This window comes from Indicator indicator, chromosome 19 (genome assembly GCF_027791375.1).
Source record: "Indicator indicator isolate 239-I01 chromosome 19, UM_Iind_1.1, whole genome shotgun sequence".
In the NCBI taxonomy this organism is placed as follows: domain Eukaryota; kingdom Metazoa; phylum Chordata; class Aves; order Piciformes; family Indicatoridae; genus Indicator; species Indicator indicator.
This window is the reverse complement of record NC_072028.1, coordinates 18,380,973-18,393,370: the sequence shown is the minus strand read 5'-3', so window position 1 is coordinate 18,393,370 and position 12,398 is coordinate 18,380,973. Positions and strand designations below refer to the sequence as shown.

The 12,398-nt window shown below is 41.0% G+C and overlaps 1 protein-coding gene across 1 annotated transcript; it reads right to left on the bottom strand.

Moving 5' to 3' along the window:
- Window positions 1–696: 696 nt before the first annotated feature.
- LOC128973519 (galanin receptor type 1-like) lies at window positions 697–11,197 on the bottom strand. Its single transcript, XM_054389850.1, has 4 exons — window positions 10,490–11,197; window positions 9,044–9,106; window positions 8,615–8,617; window positions 697–1,014 (listed from the first exon to the last, which is right to left on the bottom strand). Exons 1-4 carry the CDS (start codon window positions 11,195–11,197, stop codon window positions 697–699), a joined length of 1,092 nt encoding a protein of 363 aa, XP_054245825.1.
- Between the last annotated feature and the right edge of the window lie 1,201 nt (window positions 11,198–12,398).

Genomic DNA, 12,398 nt, shown 5'->3' with positions numbered 1-12,398 from the left:
AGAGACAGTTACTAAAGGCAGTGATTAACAATAGTAGTTGCATTCAGGAGCACACAGACATTCAGATCCTGGGATATAGAAACTGATAACGCCACCAGATGCAGGCAGCCAGGTCAGTGACACATGTCATGGAAGAGTTTACTACCCAATAGGTATATACTATAGCAAAGCTTTCAAAGACATTTGGAGACCCTATCACAGCTAATGAGCTAAAAATATATGTAGCCCATCTCTGGCCAAACTTCTTTAAGAAACAAAGACATACTGAATGACTTGTTTGGGGTTTCCCCCCATGCCCCCCACCCTGAACTACTTTTCAGTGATCTCTAGACATCACATCACTCCTTGTTTGCATCCTAATAACTGTCTACACACGTAATTAACTGGTCTTTTCTTCTCTCTATATATTCTGCCTTCTGTGTAACTATTTTAGACTTTATGGACATAACTACATAGGAGTTCTCTCTTGTGGATGCTACAAAGGACATTTCAGATACTTCTGTTGTACATAGCCCAGTGTCTAGCAAGGTACCCTAGGACAAGCTCTGTCAAGTGTCTTTAACAGTCAGATAGAAAACCCCATCCTCCTATATTTCTGTAGGCTGCACCGCTCTTTTAAATGCACATGTATACCTGTTCTCCCAATCAGCACCCTTTCCCCTCTTCTCCCTCCTGAAATGTATTTGCTAGCCCAATTTACAGGTTAGTGGTCGAGTGTGTGGTGGATAAGTTCTCCATGCGTATTCTGACCAGTTTCTCACTGGGAACTGGCCGCAGGAAGAATTTGCGGGTGAAGACTTGCCGACAGGCCTTGCGGAAGTTTTCTGAGAGGAAAGCATAAATGATGGGGTTGATGCAAGAGTTCCCATAGGCTAAGCAGTGAGAGCTGATGCGGAAAGTGAAGGAGATGTTGTTCAGGGGAAACTGCCCAAACTCTGCCCACATCATGATGATGTGGTGTGGCAGCCAGGAGAGCAGGAGCACAGAAACCACAAGAAGCACTGTCTGCGCTGTCTGGAAAAGACAAGATCACAATGGTTGCAGTGATCAAGTGAGTCTGTGATACAAGTGAGTTTGCGTGTCAGTAGTGAAGGCAGCATAATGCAGGCACCACTGATAACTGCCAGGTGGGCATATCATGACAGTACAAAAAAGAATGCTAGAAAATAACTCTCCCTGGAAAACAAGGATTGCCCAGTTTTGGCTCAATCAAGTAACCCTATAGGCACTGGAGGTAGGATCCAAAAAAACTCAGAAGAATATAGAGACTGCAGCAGTATTGCTGCCTGTGTTACATGGAAGAGTGCAAATCTCTAATATTTGCAGGCAGAGGACCATTAAGGCTGTTGAAAATAACTGCAGAGGAAATCAGTCTGGATGCACCTGAGAGGAAGGAGAAGGAGAACATGAGACTGGCCTGTGTGCTGCCTGGGTTAGATACATGCCCCTGCAGCACTTGCTCTCCAATTAGGCTGGCTAGCCACCCTCATAAGCTGTCATTTGTAAACCCCAAAGCTCAACTTGAGGTAAATTTTTCTGGAAAACAGTGATTTTCGAAGTCACCCAAAACAAAGATTAACATGAGGTGAGCTGCTGACTGCAGATGTGGTAGTCCCACAGCTGCAGCTAGGGAGAAGGAAGAGGGTGAGGAACATGGTGGCACAGCATGAGAAGTGGTTGGGTGCTGCTAGGGTGAGAAGGGTGCAGGGAAAGGCAGCCTAAACCAAAAGTGACACTTGGTGGCACAAGTTGCTTGAGGTCTTTTGATGAGAAATTTAGCAGACTGTTTCTTTGGGATTTGTTCTTTTTTTGAGGTAGCTTGGAGAGAGGGACTCAGGCTGTGAAGCACCTGAGTGGGAAGAGAGCTGAAGGCAAGGACTGGGGTGCCTACATTTTAGGGCTGTGAATCCAGGCTGTCCACTCGCCCTGAAGTGGAGATCCATACCAATGCAGGCAACATCCCTTGCCCTATAAATATGCTGTGAATTTAATGTTTGGGGGATCTGCAGGATACATTCCAAGATATAACTTGGTCTTTATTTTAAAGATGTTTCCTTGCTCTATCTAACAAACACTTCTTAAACCAGTATAGTTAAGGGAGTGTGTTCCAACTATTTTTATTATTTTTTCCTGGAAATTTTTGAAAAGGATGAAAAATAACTTCCATTTACTGTAAGCTAGAGTAAAAAAAAAAATTTATAAGTCACTTCAACCTAACTTTTGTAGGACCCTGGGGCCTGTGGTAATAGGACCTCACTTGGCAAGTTTAGAAAGACTGAGGCTATTGCTTTCCTCTCTCTTTCTACTTCTAGCACACTCAGGGAATACCTAACAATGCTCAGAGGTTATTGACTTGAGGCTCCTCAGAGCCTTTCCTTATATTTGTGCAGGGCTAATTCCACCTGACTTCAGGAGTTTTAAAAAATACAAATAGTAATGCAAGTGAGCGTTTTTTTACGTATTTAATCCCTCCTTTTTGGAAGGGATTGCAGATGCACAGCAGATGACTTCCTTCTTCTCCCCCAGCCTGATTTTCAGCACAATGTGTACATTTCAACTTCAGTATTTCTCATTTGTATTTTGTCCTTTTTTTTAATAAATATAAATAATTTACGAATATGGACATTACTCTTCACCTAAAGAGAATTTTTGTACAAGTAGCAGAAAAGCAGCAGAGAAACATGAAAATTTAGGCTTCATTTTGGTTTAAGGTTTACAGCCCTGCTAGTCTAGGTCAGTGCTTCTGTCAATAATTCCCTTGCATGATTTCAAGTGAATAGAATACAATTACTTTCCTAGAAGAGGGATAATTTTTTTAAAGCTCATTTAATCAGTGGTTATAATGGCTACTTCTAGCAGTTGTTTTGTCTGCTAGAGAAGACCAGCAGGATTTTTTATTTCATTTTGAAGCACTCTATAGCATTCTGTCACCATACTTGTTATGCTGAAGGTTATATGTGTTAGATGTGTTACATATATCTAACATCAAAACATCTAAGCTGGAACGTGCAGGTAAAACATTACAATACAAGTTACCAAAAATAAAAAGGAAGTAAAAAACTATTTCTGTCCAACAGGTCTCTCAGTTAAGTTTGTATTCATTTTGAAAGGCAGTAACATGCAGGTTGACCCCTGTACTTGGCATATTTCAGGTGCTTCCTTGCTTTACCAACTAGAATGCAGTCTGACAAATGAGGTGGCAAAGTATGTTCATGCCAGTGAGCAACCTCAGCTCCCAAGTGTCCTCAAATGGAACCAGGTGCTGTCTTTAGAAATATTATGGTATGCTTAGAAGCTGATGGAACTGAAAGACACAGACAGTGGTCTTGTGAGGTCTAGCTTGCCAGTGTGGTATGATGGGTAGTAAAGAAATTATTAATAAACAGGTTCCATCGTTGGCTTTCACCAGCAATAGTTGTGCTTTTTTATCTTCTCTCAGTGTTAAGTAGCTTAGGCTTATTACCGAAGCAACTTTTAACAGCATCCTTCTGCTTAAATTAGGGGCCTACAAGCACTGAAATATTCTTCTGAATAAGGAATATATACCGAGATATTTTTCTTTTTGTTGTGAAATAATGAACAGCATATTTAATGCTGAGCTGGATATTAAAACACAGGTTTGCAGTTGCTATGTATTAGCACAAGGCCATTTCTGAGGTCCAGTTATTTGGGATTTTGCAGATGGAAAACACAGACAATACTAGAGCAATAATATAGATAATTCATGTCTGGTTTTACAAGTTAAGGAATATCTAGTTAAGATAGAGGCAACAGAAACAAAACATTAGCTTTAAATGTGGTAACTCCATTGTAGTTTAAACTAATGTTACTATAGACTGTGACCAGCTGCAGAGGACTGATCCAAATAGCTTGTATGCTGTTTGAGTTTGTTTGGTGGGCTGTGATAACATGCATTGTTAATGGATTGCTGTTGGTATAGCTGTGCCCAGTTAACACCAAGGTTTGGTTAGTCCATGATATGGACAATGGCCACTACTTGATTATCTAACTCTCTTTATACGCTAAGAATTCTTCCAAGCAGCTCCACAAAATAACTTAGTGCATTTTTGGTCATACAGACAAATTAAGTGTGCATAAGCTATACAGTGAATCAATAGCATGGTGGGAAAAAGATGTTGGGAGAGTCATACATGTTTTCTTGAAATACATAGATAACCTGCTCTCACTTCCCACCCTTATTGTTTCTACCATGTACAGATTGCCTAGAATTTACTTGCTTATTCTTTTGGGTTTTTTATAGGTGATCTCACTAATTTATGTTTTCCTGCTTTTTGTTTTCCCTTTGATTTCTTTTTTTCAGCCCTGAACAAGCTATTTCTTGCTTTTAGCCTTCCTCTGTCCTTCAAAAAGCAACAGGCAATGTTGGGAATGGACATGTTGTCCTTGATAAACTTCTAATGAAGCTGCCTCTACTTGTCAGGCAACTTGTCAAAGGCAAAATTAAGATTTCTTGTAATAAATTAAATGCTTTGAGTATTCCATGGACTTACCTATTTTTTCCAGAACTACCTAGTATGTTAGATTAGTCAACATTCCCAAGATTAAAATATATGCTAGACAGAGCAGTCTAAAGCTAGTTTGTCCCTTTCATGATCTATTCATAGTCTGACACAGCTAGTGCACATCTTTTTTTAGAGCTGGTCAGACCATCCATTTGTACTGTCTACCAAAGAACATTCAGTGAGAGATTTATTAAACAGAACATTCTCAGTTGTGTGCAGCAAAACTGAGCTTCATTAGTGAGACAGCCGCTGTTTTCTGAATATGATGGAAGGTTTATTTCCTCTCTTTCTGCACCGTCCTCCCCCCTGCCCCTCCAGGTTTATGAAGGAAGAAGCATCAAAAAGCCTTCTACACTGTCTTATCCGCAAATAACCACAGACCCTTCCTTTATTACTGCTCTCTGGGAAGATGTGGGATATAATGGACTTTGGGTCATCCTTCCCCTTACTCCCCAAAACTAGTCTCAATTAATAATGTTCTGCTGTGACTCCAAAGGTAGACTTATTCAATGTAGTGCTACCTCTTTGCACTATACCATAGTTCCTTAGCCTTCGTATGTGGGCTGGGACTTTTCTCTTGGCTTCTAATACAAAGCCTGTCTGATGATGTTTTTTATTTTCTCTTGTTACATGGATCTTGAACTTGCATTTCATTTTCTTCACAGCTTGAGAGACAATTGGTGCATGTTTTGTTTGCCCCAGACTTGATTTGGGTAAGCTACTGAGTTTAGAACTTGGCTATATATTGTACTTTTACAGTAGTGAAGGCTTGGCAAAAAAATGGTGACTCAGGGTGCCCTAAACTTTTACTTTTAGATACTGTCAATACACTATGTCAGTGCCCAGGAAGGACATGTGGCTTAGCACAATCTACCACTGTACTGATGGAGGTACTTAGTAGCTTCCAAGGAAAACAATTATTGTGGCTTTAGAGTCTCTCTGTTTCCTAAGACAGAATGCAGTCAAGATCCTCCTTTTTACTCCAGGTCTCTCTTTAAGCCAAAGGGCAAAGTAAAAACTGTCACTATCTTCTCTCCTCTTGCCAAGTTCTTCAGACCTTTGTTCACAAATCCAGCTCTCTCTGTTGCATTTGAAAACATTATTTTCCTATCTTCCTGTAAAGTTCTAACAGAAATATCCCAAAGCACCATTTGATCTCTAGAAACATGCTTATATCTTAGTGGTAAATGCTTAATGTTTCAAAGAGCTGGTTCAAAAATTGCCATACCTGTTCTTAACTAAATTTAAGTGTGGGCAGCAGCTTGCTTTGATTGACCACAAATGAATCTGTTAATGACTTCTAAAGCACTTCTCACTGTCCTTTGGTCTTACTACATTTGAGTGTAGTACTAGTCTTTAGTGCTCTGAAAACCATGCTTAAATTGTTCCTTTTCATTGCTCTGTATTTTCTTTTTGGCAATCAGAGGTGGCAATTGGCTGTCATGCAGAAGAGGAGGGATTGGATTTCAGATAGAATTTCAGTTGTTATTAGTTCATTTTGGTGATCCATGCTGTGACCTAAGAGATGGACCCTTTATTTCCAAGAAGCTTGATTGCAGTGTTCTAACCCCTCATCTGCCCATCTTTCGTTCTGTTATTATGTCACTAATCTCCTCTCTTGATGTCCTTTATACTTACTTTATATTCATAGATGCCTATGAGCATGATGATATTCCTATTATACACTAATTGGTAATGATGCTCTCTATTCCTGCAGCCCTGGGCTCTTGCTAGCAAGATGACTTGCAGGATTTCAATTCTGACTAATATCCTTTTGCTGGATGGATCTCAGGATCTCCCATGCTCATTTGCTGTACTTCCTGTTGTTAGAGTGCCAACCAAGGCCTTGAACATTGCATTCATTCTGTATGAAAACCTTGCCTTTGTGGGAAAAGGAGCTAAAGAAATAGATCAGCATATAGAAAAGCAGTTACAGCGCACTTTTTGTTTGTCTCTCTTGGCCAAGATCTTCAAAGAATATGGCCTGCCTTGAAGAAATTGTATTTTACCTCAAGCTGTTGAACGACCTTCAAAATGCAGTGCTCCAGGGAGTATCCCAAACGAGTTCTCTCTGTATTTGTGTGTACTTAGCTCTGAGAGCAATGAACACCTAATCTGCATGTATGTAAATGTAAGGCAGTGAATACATAAACTGAGGAAGAAAACTTCATAGATGTGCTTTGTACTGACCATTACAGTTTTGGAGCAACACCTTGGGCCTCTGCAGGTTTGTGAACAGCTTGGTTCTCACCTAGTGGCTAGAAGAGGAGAATTTTTTAAAAATAAGGCAAATGTTTGGGAATTATTGAGAAAGCAAAAGAGAACAAAAGAGGAGACACTACTCTTCTGCCAGGTAGGCAGGATACCCCTTTCTATTATAGCTATAAACACCAGAAAAGCGCAGTTAATTAGCTTTGAATGGCTCAGGTGGTCTGTTGATTTGAGCTTTTAACCTCAAGGTTCCACAATTCCTACTGTCCTTTCAAGGGAGCTTGCAAAATAGCTGTGACATTCACATCCTCAGAAACATTCTTACACTAGAAAAAGTGTTTTGGATTGTTCAGTTTGCAAGTCTTGTTATTTGTTCTTTAAAGATGTACAGGACAAAACCAAGAAAACATTGAGGAACCCTGGTGTGCACTCCAGAGGCCAGGAAAACACCACAGGGCTGTTTCATCATCAGAGCAGACCTTGGTTTGCATTAATTTCCATTGTTAAATCATCTTATTTACTGCAAACGTACGTTCAGAGTTCCTAGGGTTAGGCTCTTATGAAACACTTTTCAACACTGTCACAGGAAATTGTTAACTTTCCTTGGAGCCAAATCACAGACTTACTGTGTTCTGCATAACACAGAAAGCAGGAAATGTACCTCAAAGTAAAGGGGTGCACAGGATTTCTTAGTGCGTGATCTTGCTGGCTGGCCTCAAGAAGCAATTACCCAAAACTGCAAAGGGAGATCCTGCATCATCACACCATCTCAATTTTAAGGCTGCCAAACTTGTGCAGCTAGTATGGCGTTAAATGGAGAAACAGAGTCACATATCTCTTCTGCAAACACAGCGTCAGTGTCACACAGAATTCCACCCTAGGCTTGCAGTCCTAAACCTCTCCTTTAATCTAATGCACAGAATGAAATCCACACTGCAACCCCAGATATATCTTGTGGCAGTGTTTTCCAGGAGATGGCAGCAAGATCTTTAGATCCTGATGGAGGTGAAGCCTGGCATTTATTTAGAGAAGATGCTTTATATACCAGTGTGCACTGGGAACTTTTTGACAAGGCTTCCTTGAGGGGGAAGTTGGGTGGTAGCGTCTCTCTGTTTTAGGTGTATGTGTCAGAGCTCCTCTTCATTACACAGATAGCTAAAAAAATGACAATTAGTTTCACTTTCAGCTGGGTTTTGTTTCTGTACTGGAGTAACAGACAGCAGACATGCTTGCCTGCATGTGTAGTTCTGTTCAGTCCCTGGGCAGCTGGTGCCTCTTCCAAGTGCAGGCAGCACATACCAGGTAAGGCTGTGCAGGAGGCTGAGCACAGCACTCGGACAGGACCTGGAAGGCACACTATGCCAGAAAAGGGCAGTAGAAGCAGCAGAGAAAACAAGTGAGTTCTTGGAAGAACACTTGTTAGTTTCAGAAATGTCAGGATATTTTAAAAAATCTTGAAATAGTTCAAATGCCCTGCTAACTTGAAGTAATAGGAATGAAGCAGGAACTGAGGGGCCATAGTTAGAGAGTGTACTCTTTTGTGCCAGCATGACACTTGGGTTTCCATATCAGAATGGTAAAGATTAATTCACTCTGTGAATTAACAGATATGGATCAGGTGATTTTATCACCTCCTGTTGAAAGAGTTTGCTGTTATGCTTTCTTTTGATAGATCAAGGCAATTAGGGTTTAGCCACTGAAATCTCATATGTATTTCAGAACAAGCTTGATTTTTTTTGTATATGCTAAATTAACCTTCCAAATGTGGAGCAACTTTCATCTAAAGCAGGTGGTGTTCCTGTGGTAAGCAACACATAGCAGCTATTTATTGCATAATTTATTTCCTTAGAAAAGGTGATTAAAATAATGTTTCTTGGAACCTTCTTGAAATTAGACAAACTGACTAATAACATTAATAGCAACAAGGTTCAGGAACAAGCAGACGGACAAAGTGGTACTTGTGAGGCTTTATGCTTCTTTTGAGAACTCAGCAACCAAACAAAGTTTTTATAGCCTGAGTACCTTACTGGCTGCCAGTGTAAAAAGATAATATTTATGGGATTTTGTTCTAATCTAAATCAAAAGGCAGTTCAGCAGGCACATACAGAGCTTTCACAGCATTTCAATAATGGTATCATTAAGTACTGTGTCTATAAAAGTATAACAGACTGTCAACATGGATTCTGAGCTGAAAGACTTGTACATGAATGACAATATGTGGATGGAGCTTAGAAAGTCTTCGTTATTTCAGAAACCTGACACATAGATCATATTGTAGTCAGTGTACAGATGAAATCAAAGTTATTTACCTTCTTTGATCTCTCTGACTTCTTGGAAATGTTCTTTACTTTCATATGGAGATGATATAAAACCTTGCAGGGGAGAAAAGGAGCAATTTATTGAATGGAAAATTTAATTGTCTATATTAATATTTCAAATTCTTATATAAGCACCAAAAATTTAAATCCTTGTTTTATCAAGACTTCAACCTAAGTTTAATTTAATGCTCTCAGACTTTTAATTCTAAGCCCTCCACAGTCCTTTCTCCTTCATAAAACAAGGTTTGGAAGAAGCATTAAAACTGCTGTGTTTCTAGATGATGTAGTTAAGCGTATATTAAAAGCTCAGCTGGCACTATTCTGAAATCCACAGGAGTCTTTCCATGTATTTTGAGTTTTAGATTGTGCCTCAGATTATCCACATTTATTCTCTGGGCTGATTATGCAGAGAGGCAGAGAGCAGGCTGGCAGCATTGTGCCCTGATGTGACTGTCCTGCTGCTTCTGAACACAGCAATAATAATTGGGGCAGTCAGTGTGGGTTCTCCTTTCAGAAGGAGTCATAAGAAGTGTTAGAGCACTGTAGGGAAATTACCAGTTACCAGATCAAGCTTTTAAAACCTGATTACAGCATGGCAGTAACTCAGCAATACCTATTCTGTGTGCTTTGTAGTGAACAGACTAAATTTTCTAAAGCAATTAATGAACAAAAAAGGCCTCTGTTTAATGCAGCTGACCTTCCAGTCAGCTGCTGGAACTGCAGTGACCAGAGGTAAGAGTTGTAGTGGCTTTTTCCTATTGTGATAAGCAAAGCTTGAGGTTTAGCAATTTTTAGCTTAAATCTAACTGCATTGCCCTGTCCTTAGCATTGATGATAGCAGAACATAGTAGTATTGAAAGTAATGTAGTTTTTGATTAAACAGCATGAACTTAAATTCCAGGAATACACTTTTTTATTCCAAGAGGGTAGACCTGCAACTGAGTAGTGACAATGAAGTGACTGCAGTCTCTGGTAGTTCCATGGCACTCCACAGTAGGCTGTTAATTTAAAATTCCCAGGAAACTTATTTTGCATGCTAGCACAACTCCTAGACATCCTATCAGTCCTAACCATGCTAAAGATCTGTCAAGGAAACAAAAATTTGAGCAATAGCAATCCACAAAAAGACAGGAAGAGATTTCTTCACCCCAAAAACTGATTTGTTTTTGCAAGACACAGTGTCTGAGTTTCGTGTCAAAAAAGATATCATTTCTGTACACTCTCTGCATATGTGGTGTAATCACTTTTGTGACATAGGGTAATTTCATTCTCCATTTCCCTCCCCTTCTTTTGCCACAGGCAAGTATTCTAATACCAGGAAAAGTTTAGATCTGTTATTTATTGGCTGACCAGCTTGAGTGTACACATCCAAGCCACCAAGAGTTTGGGAGTGATCTTTCCCTTAATTTATATATTAATCATGTCCCTCTCACCCACCTTGGCATAGCAGCAGGTGATGAGCACCAGGGGCAAGAGGTATCCCACCAGCAGGATGGTAATCTTGTACATCCGCTTGGCTGTTGAACCATCTGCCCAGTGCTCCCAGCAGAAGGAGCTGTTGGGTGCTTGCTGATGACCATTCACAAGGCCCTGATGCTGGGCCACAGGGATGGCAATGAGAAGAGACAGCAGCCAAATGGCACCCACACCGAGGGCTGTGTTGCGCTTGCTGCGGATGTGGAGAGAACACTTGGCATGGACCATAGCAATGTATCTGTCCACAGACATAGCCACCGGAGTAAAGATGCTGACCAGCATTGTTGCCATGGCCAGGTAGTGAACCCACTTGCAAAAGAAGGCACCGAAGATCCATTCTGGCAGGGAGTAGATAGTGGCCTGGAAGGGGACACGGAAGAGCAGAAAAGAGAAGTCTGCAATACTTAAGTTCAGGATGAAGATGTTGGTAGCACTGTGTGATGCGCATCCCCTGGGCTGAAGACACCCCAAAACAACCAGCACCAGTGTGTTTCCCACCATTCCCAGGAAGAAAATCAACCCAAAAAGCACTGGTACAATCACCACCTCCGGGCCCCCCCTGGTTGCTTCTGACCAGCATGTTGGGGTCCCTGTTTGTTTAGTCTCAGGGCTGCACTTGCTGATGTTGGCTCCAAGGGAAACCACAAATTTGTCTTTCTGCTCCTCCATGGAGCCAGGCTGCTACCAGGCAGGTCTGTGTTTGCTAGCAGTGGCCAGAGGCTGAAAACGTGGTGGTTTCCAGTGCTCAGTATCTTCCCTTTGGGGAGCAATTTTCTTCAGATTATTCTTCCAAGCTCTGTCCTGTCTGTCTCTAGTGAAGATTTTTCCAGGTACTGGCAACAAAAAAAAAATGCTAAGGAATTTGTCTCATCCAAGATGTAAGTGCAGGTTTGGCAGTTGGTGCTGGAGAAGCTCTTATGGCAGAAAAGAAGTCTGTGCCAGAAGGACTGAGGATGAGGCTGCCCATGCCCCTCCTCTTCTGCTTCCCTCCCACACTAGTCCCTGGGTTTGCAGCTGTCCATACCTGCTTTCCAAGCTCCACTTGGTGCTGTAGCAGAGAGAACAAATGCTGTCTGTAACCTGAGCCCATCAGGAAACAGCCACTGATCAGCTCCATCCCCATACATTACTTACTGCTCCTGAAAAGGTGAAGAGCAGAGCAAAAGCCATTTCTCGTCCAGTGGGTTTGGGCAGAACAAGAAAAACTGTAGGATGAGTGGTTTCTGCTGTAGAGGAATCGAGACTATGCATACAGAAATTTCTGAACTGCATATATGTCACCTGAAGTACAAAAACTTCTTTGCAGATCTAAAAGATCGCGTGGCACACCAGATGGAAAATGAGCAGTGGGCAGAGCAATTCTAGCAGTAAGGAGGAACAGACCATAGAACTGTTTAGGTTGGTTTAAAAAGTGTCCAAAAATCTTATATATTGTTACAGAAGTGACATGACTAGCTTTTTTTCTCTATCTTCAGGGTTCTATTCAATTACAAAAAAAACCCCAAAACTGAACTGCTCCAGATTGGGTGGCTTTCAGATTTCAGTGAGATGCTGTTGCCTTTGAGTTGATGTAAGGCTAAATGAAATCATTGGACTCACATGCTAGGTCCTTGACTAAACAGGTGTCAGAGGTGTCTTGTTGAGAGAGGACAGCACTGTACCTCTATGGATAAATTGGTAATCCCATGGTTTACCATGGGAAAGGGGAAAAGAGTGACAATTGCAGCGCTAGGAACAAGGATAGAGGGGGAAAAACCCCAAAACATTAGATGGTTGTATTTAAATTGTAACATTTTTAGTCTGTGTAGATACAAACCAATTTGTCCACTTTTCTGATTGCTAATGGGTGCTTCAGCTCCTAATTACACTC

Bases quoted from the DNA above. Each gene is read 5' to 3' on its own strand.
- LOC128973519 (XM_054389850.1), bottom strand. From the start codon at position 11,197: ATGGAGGAGCAGAAAGACAAATTTGTGGTTTCCCTTGGAGCCAACATC. The intron at 9,107-10,489 runs GTGGGTGAGAGG...CTCCCCTGCAAG, and splicing joins TCACCTGCTGCTATGCCAAG to GTTTTATATCATCTCCATAT.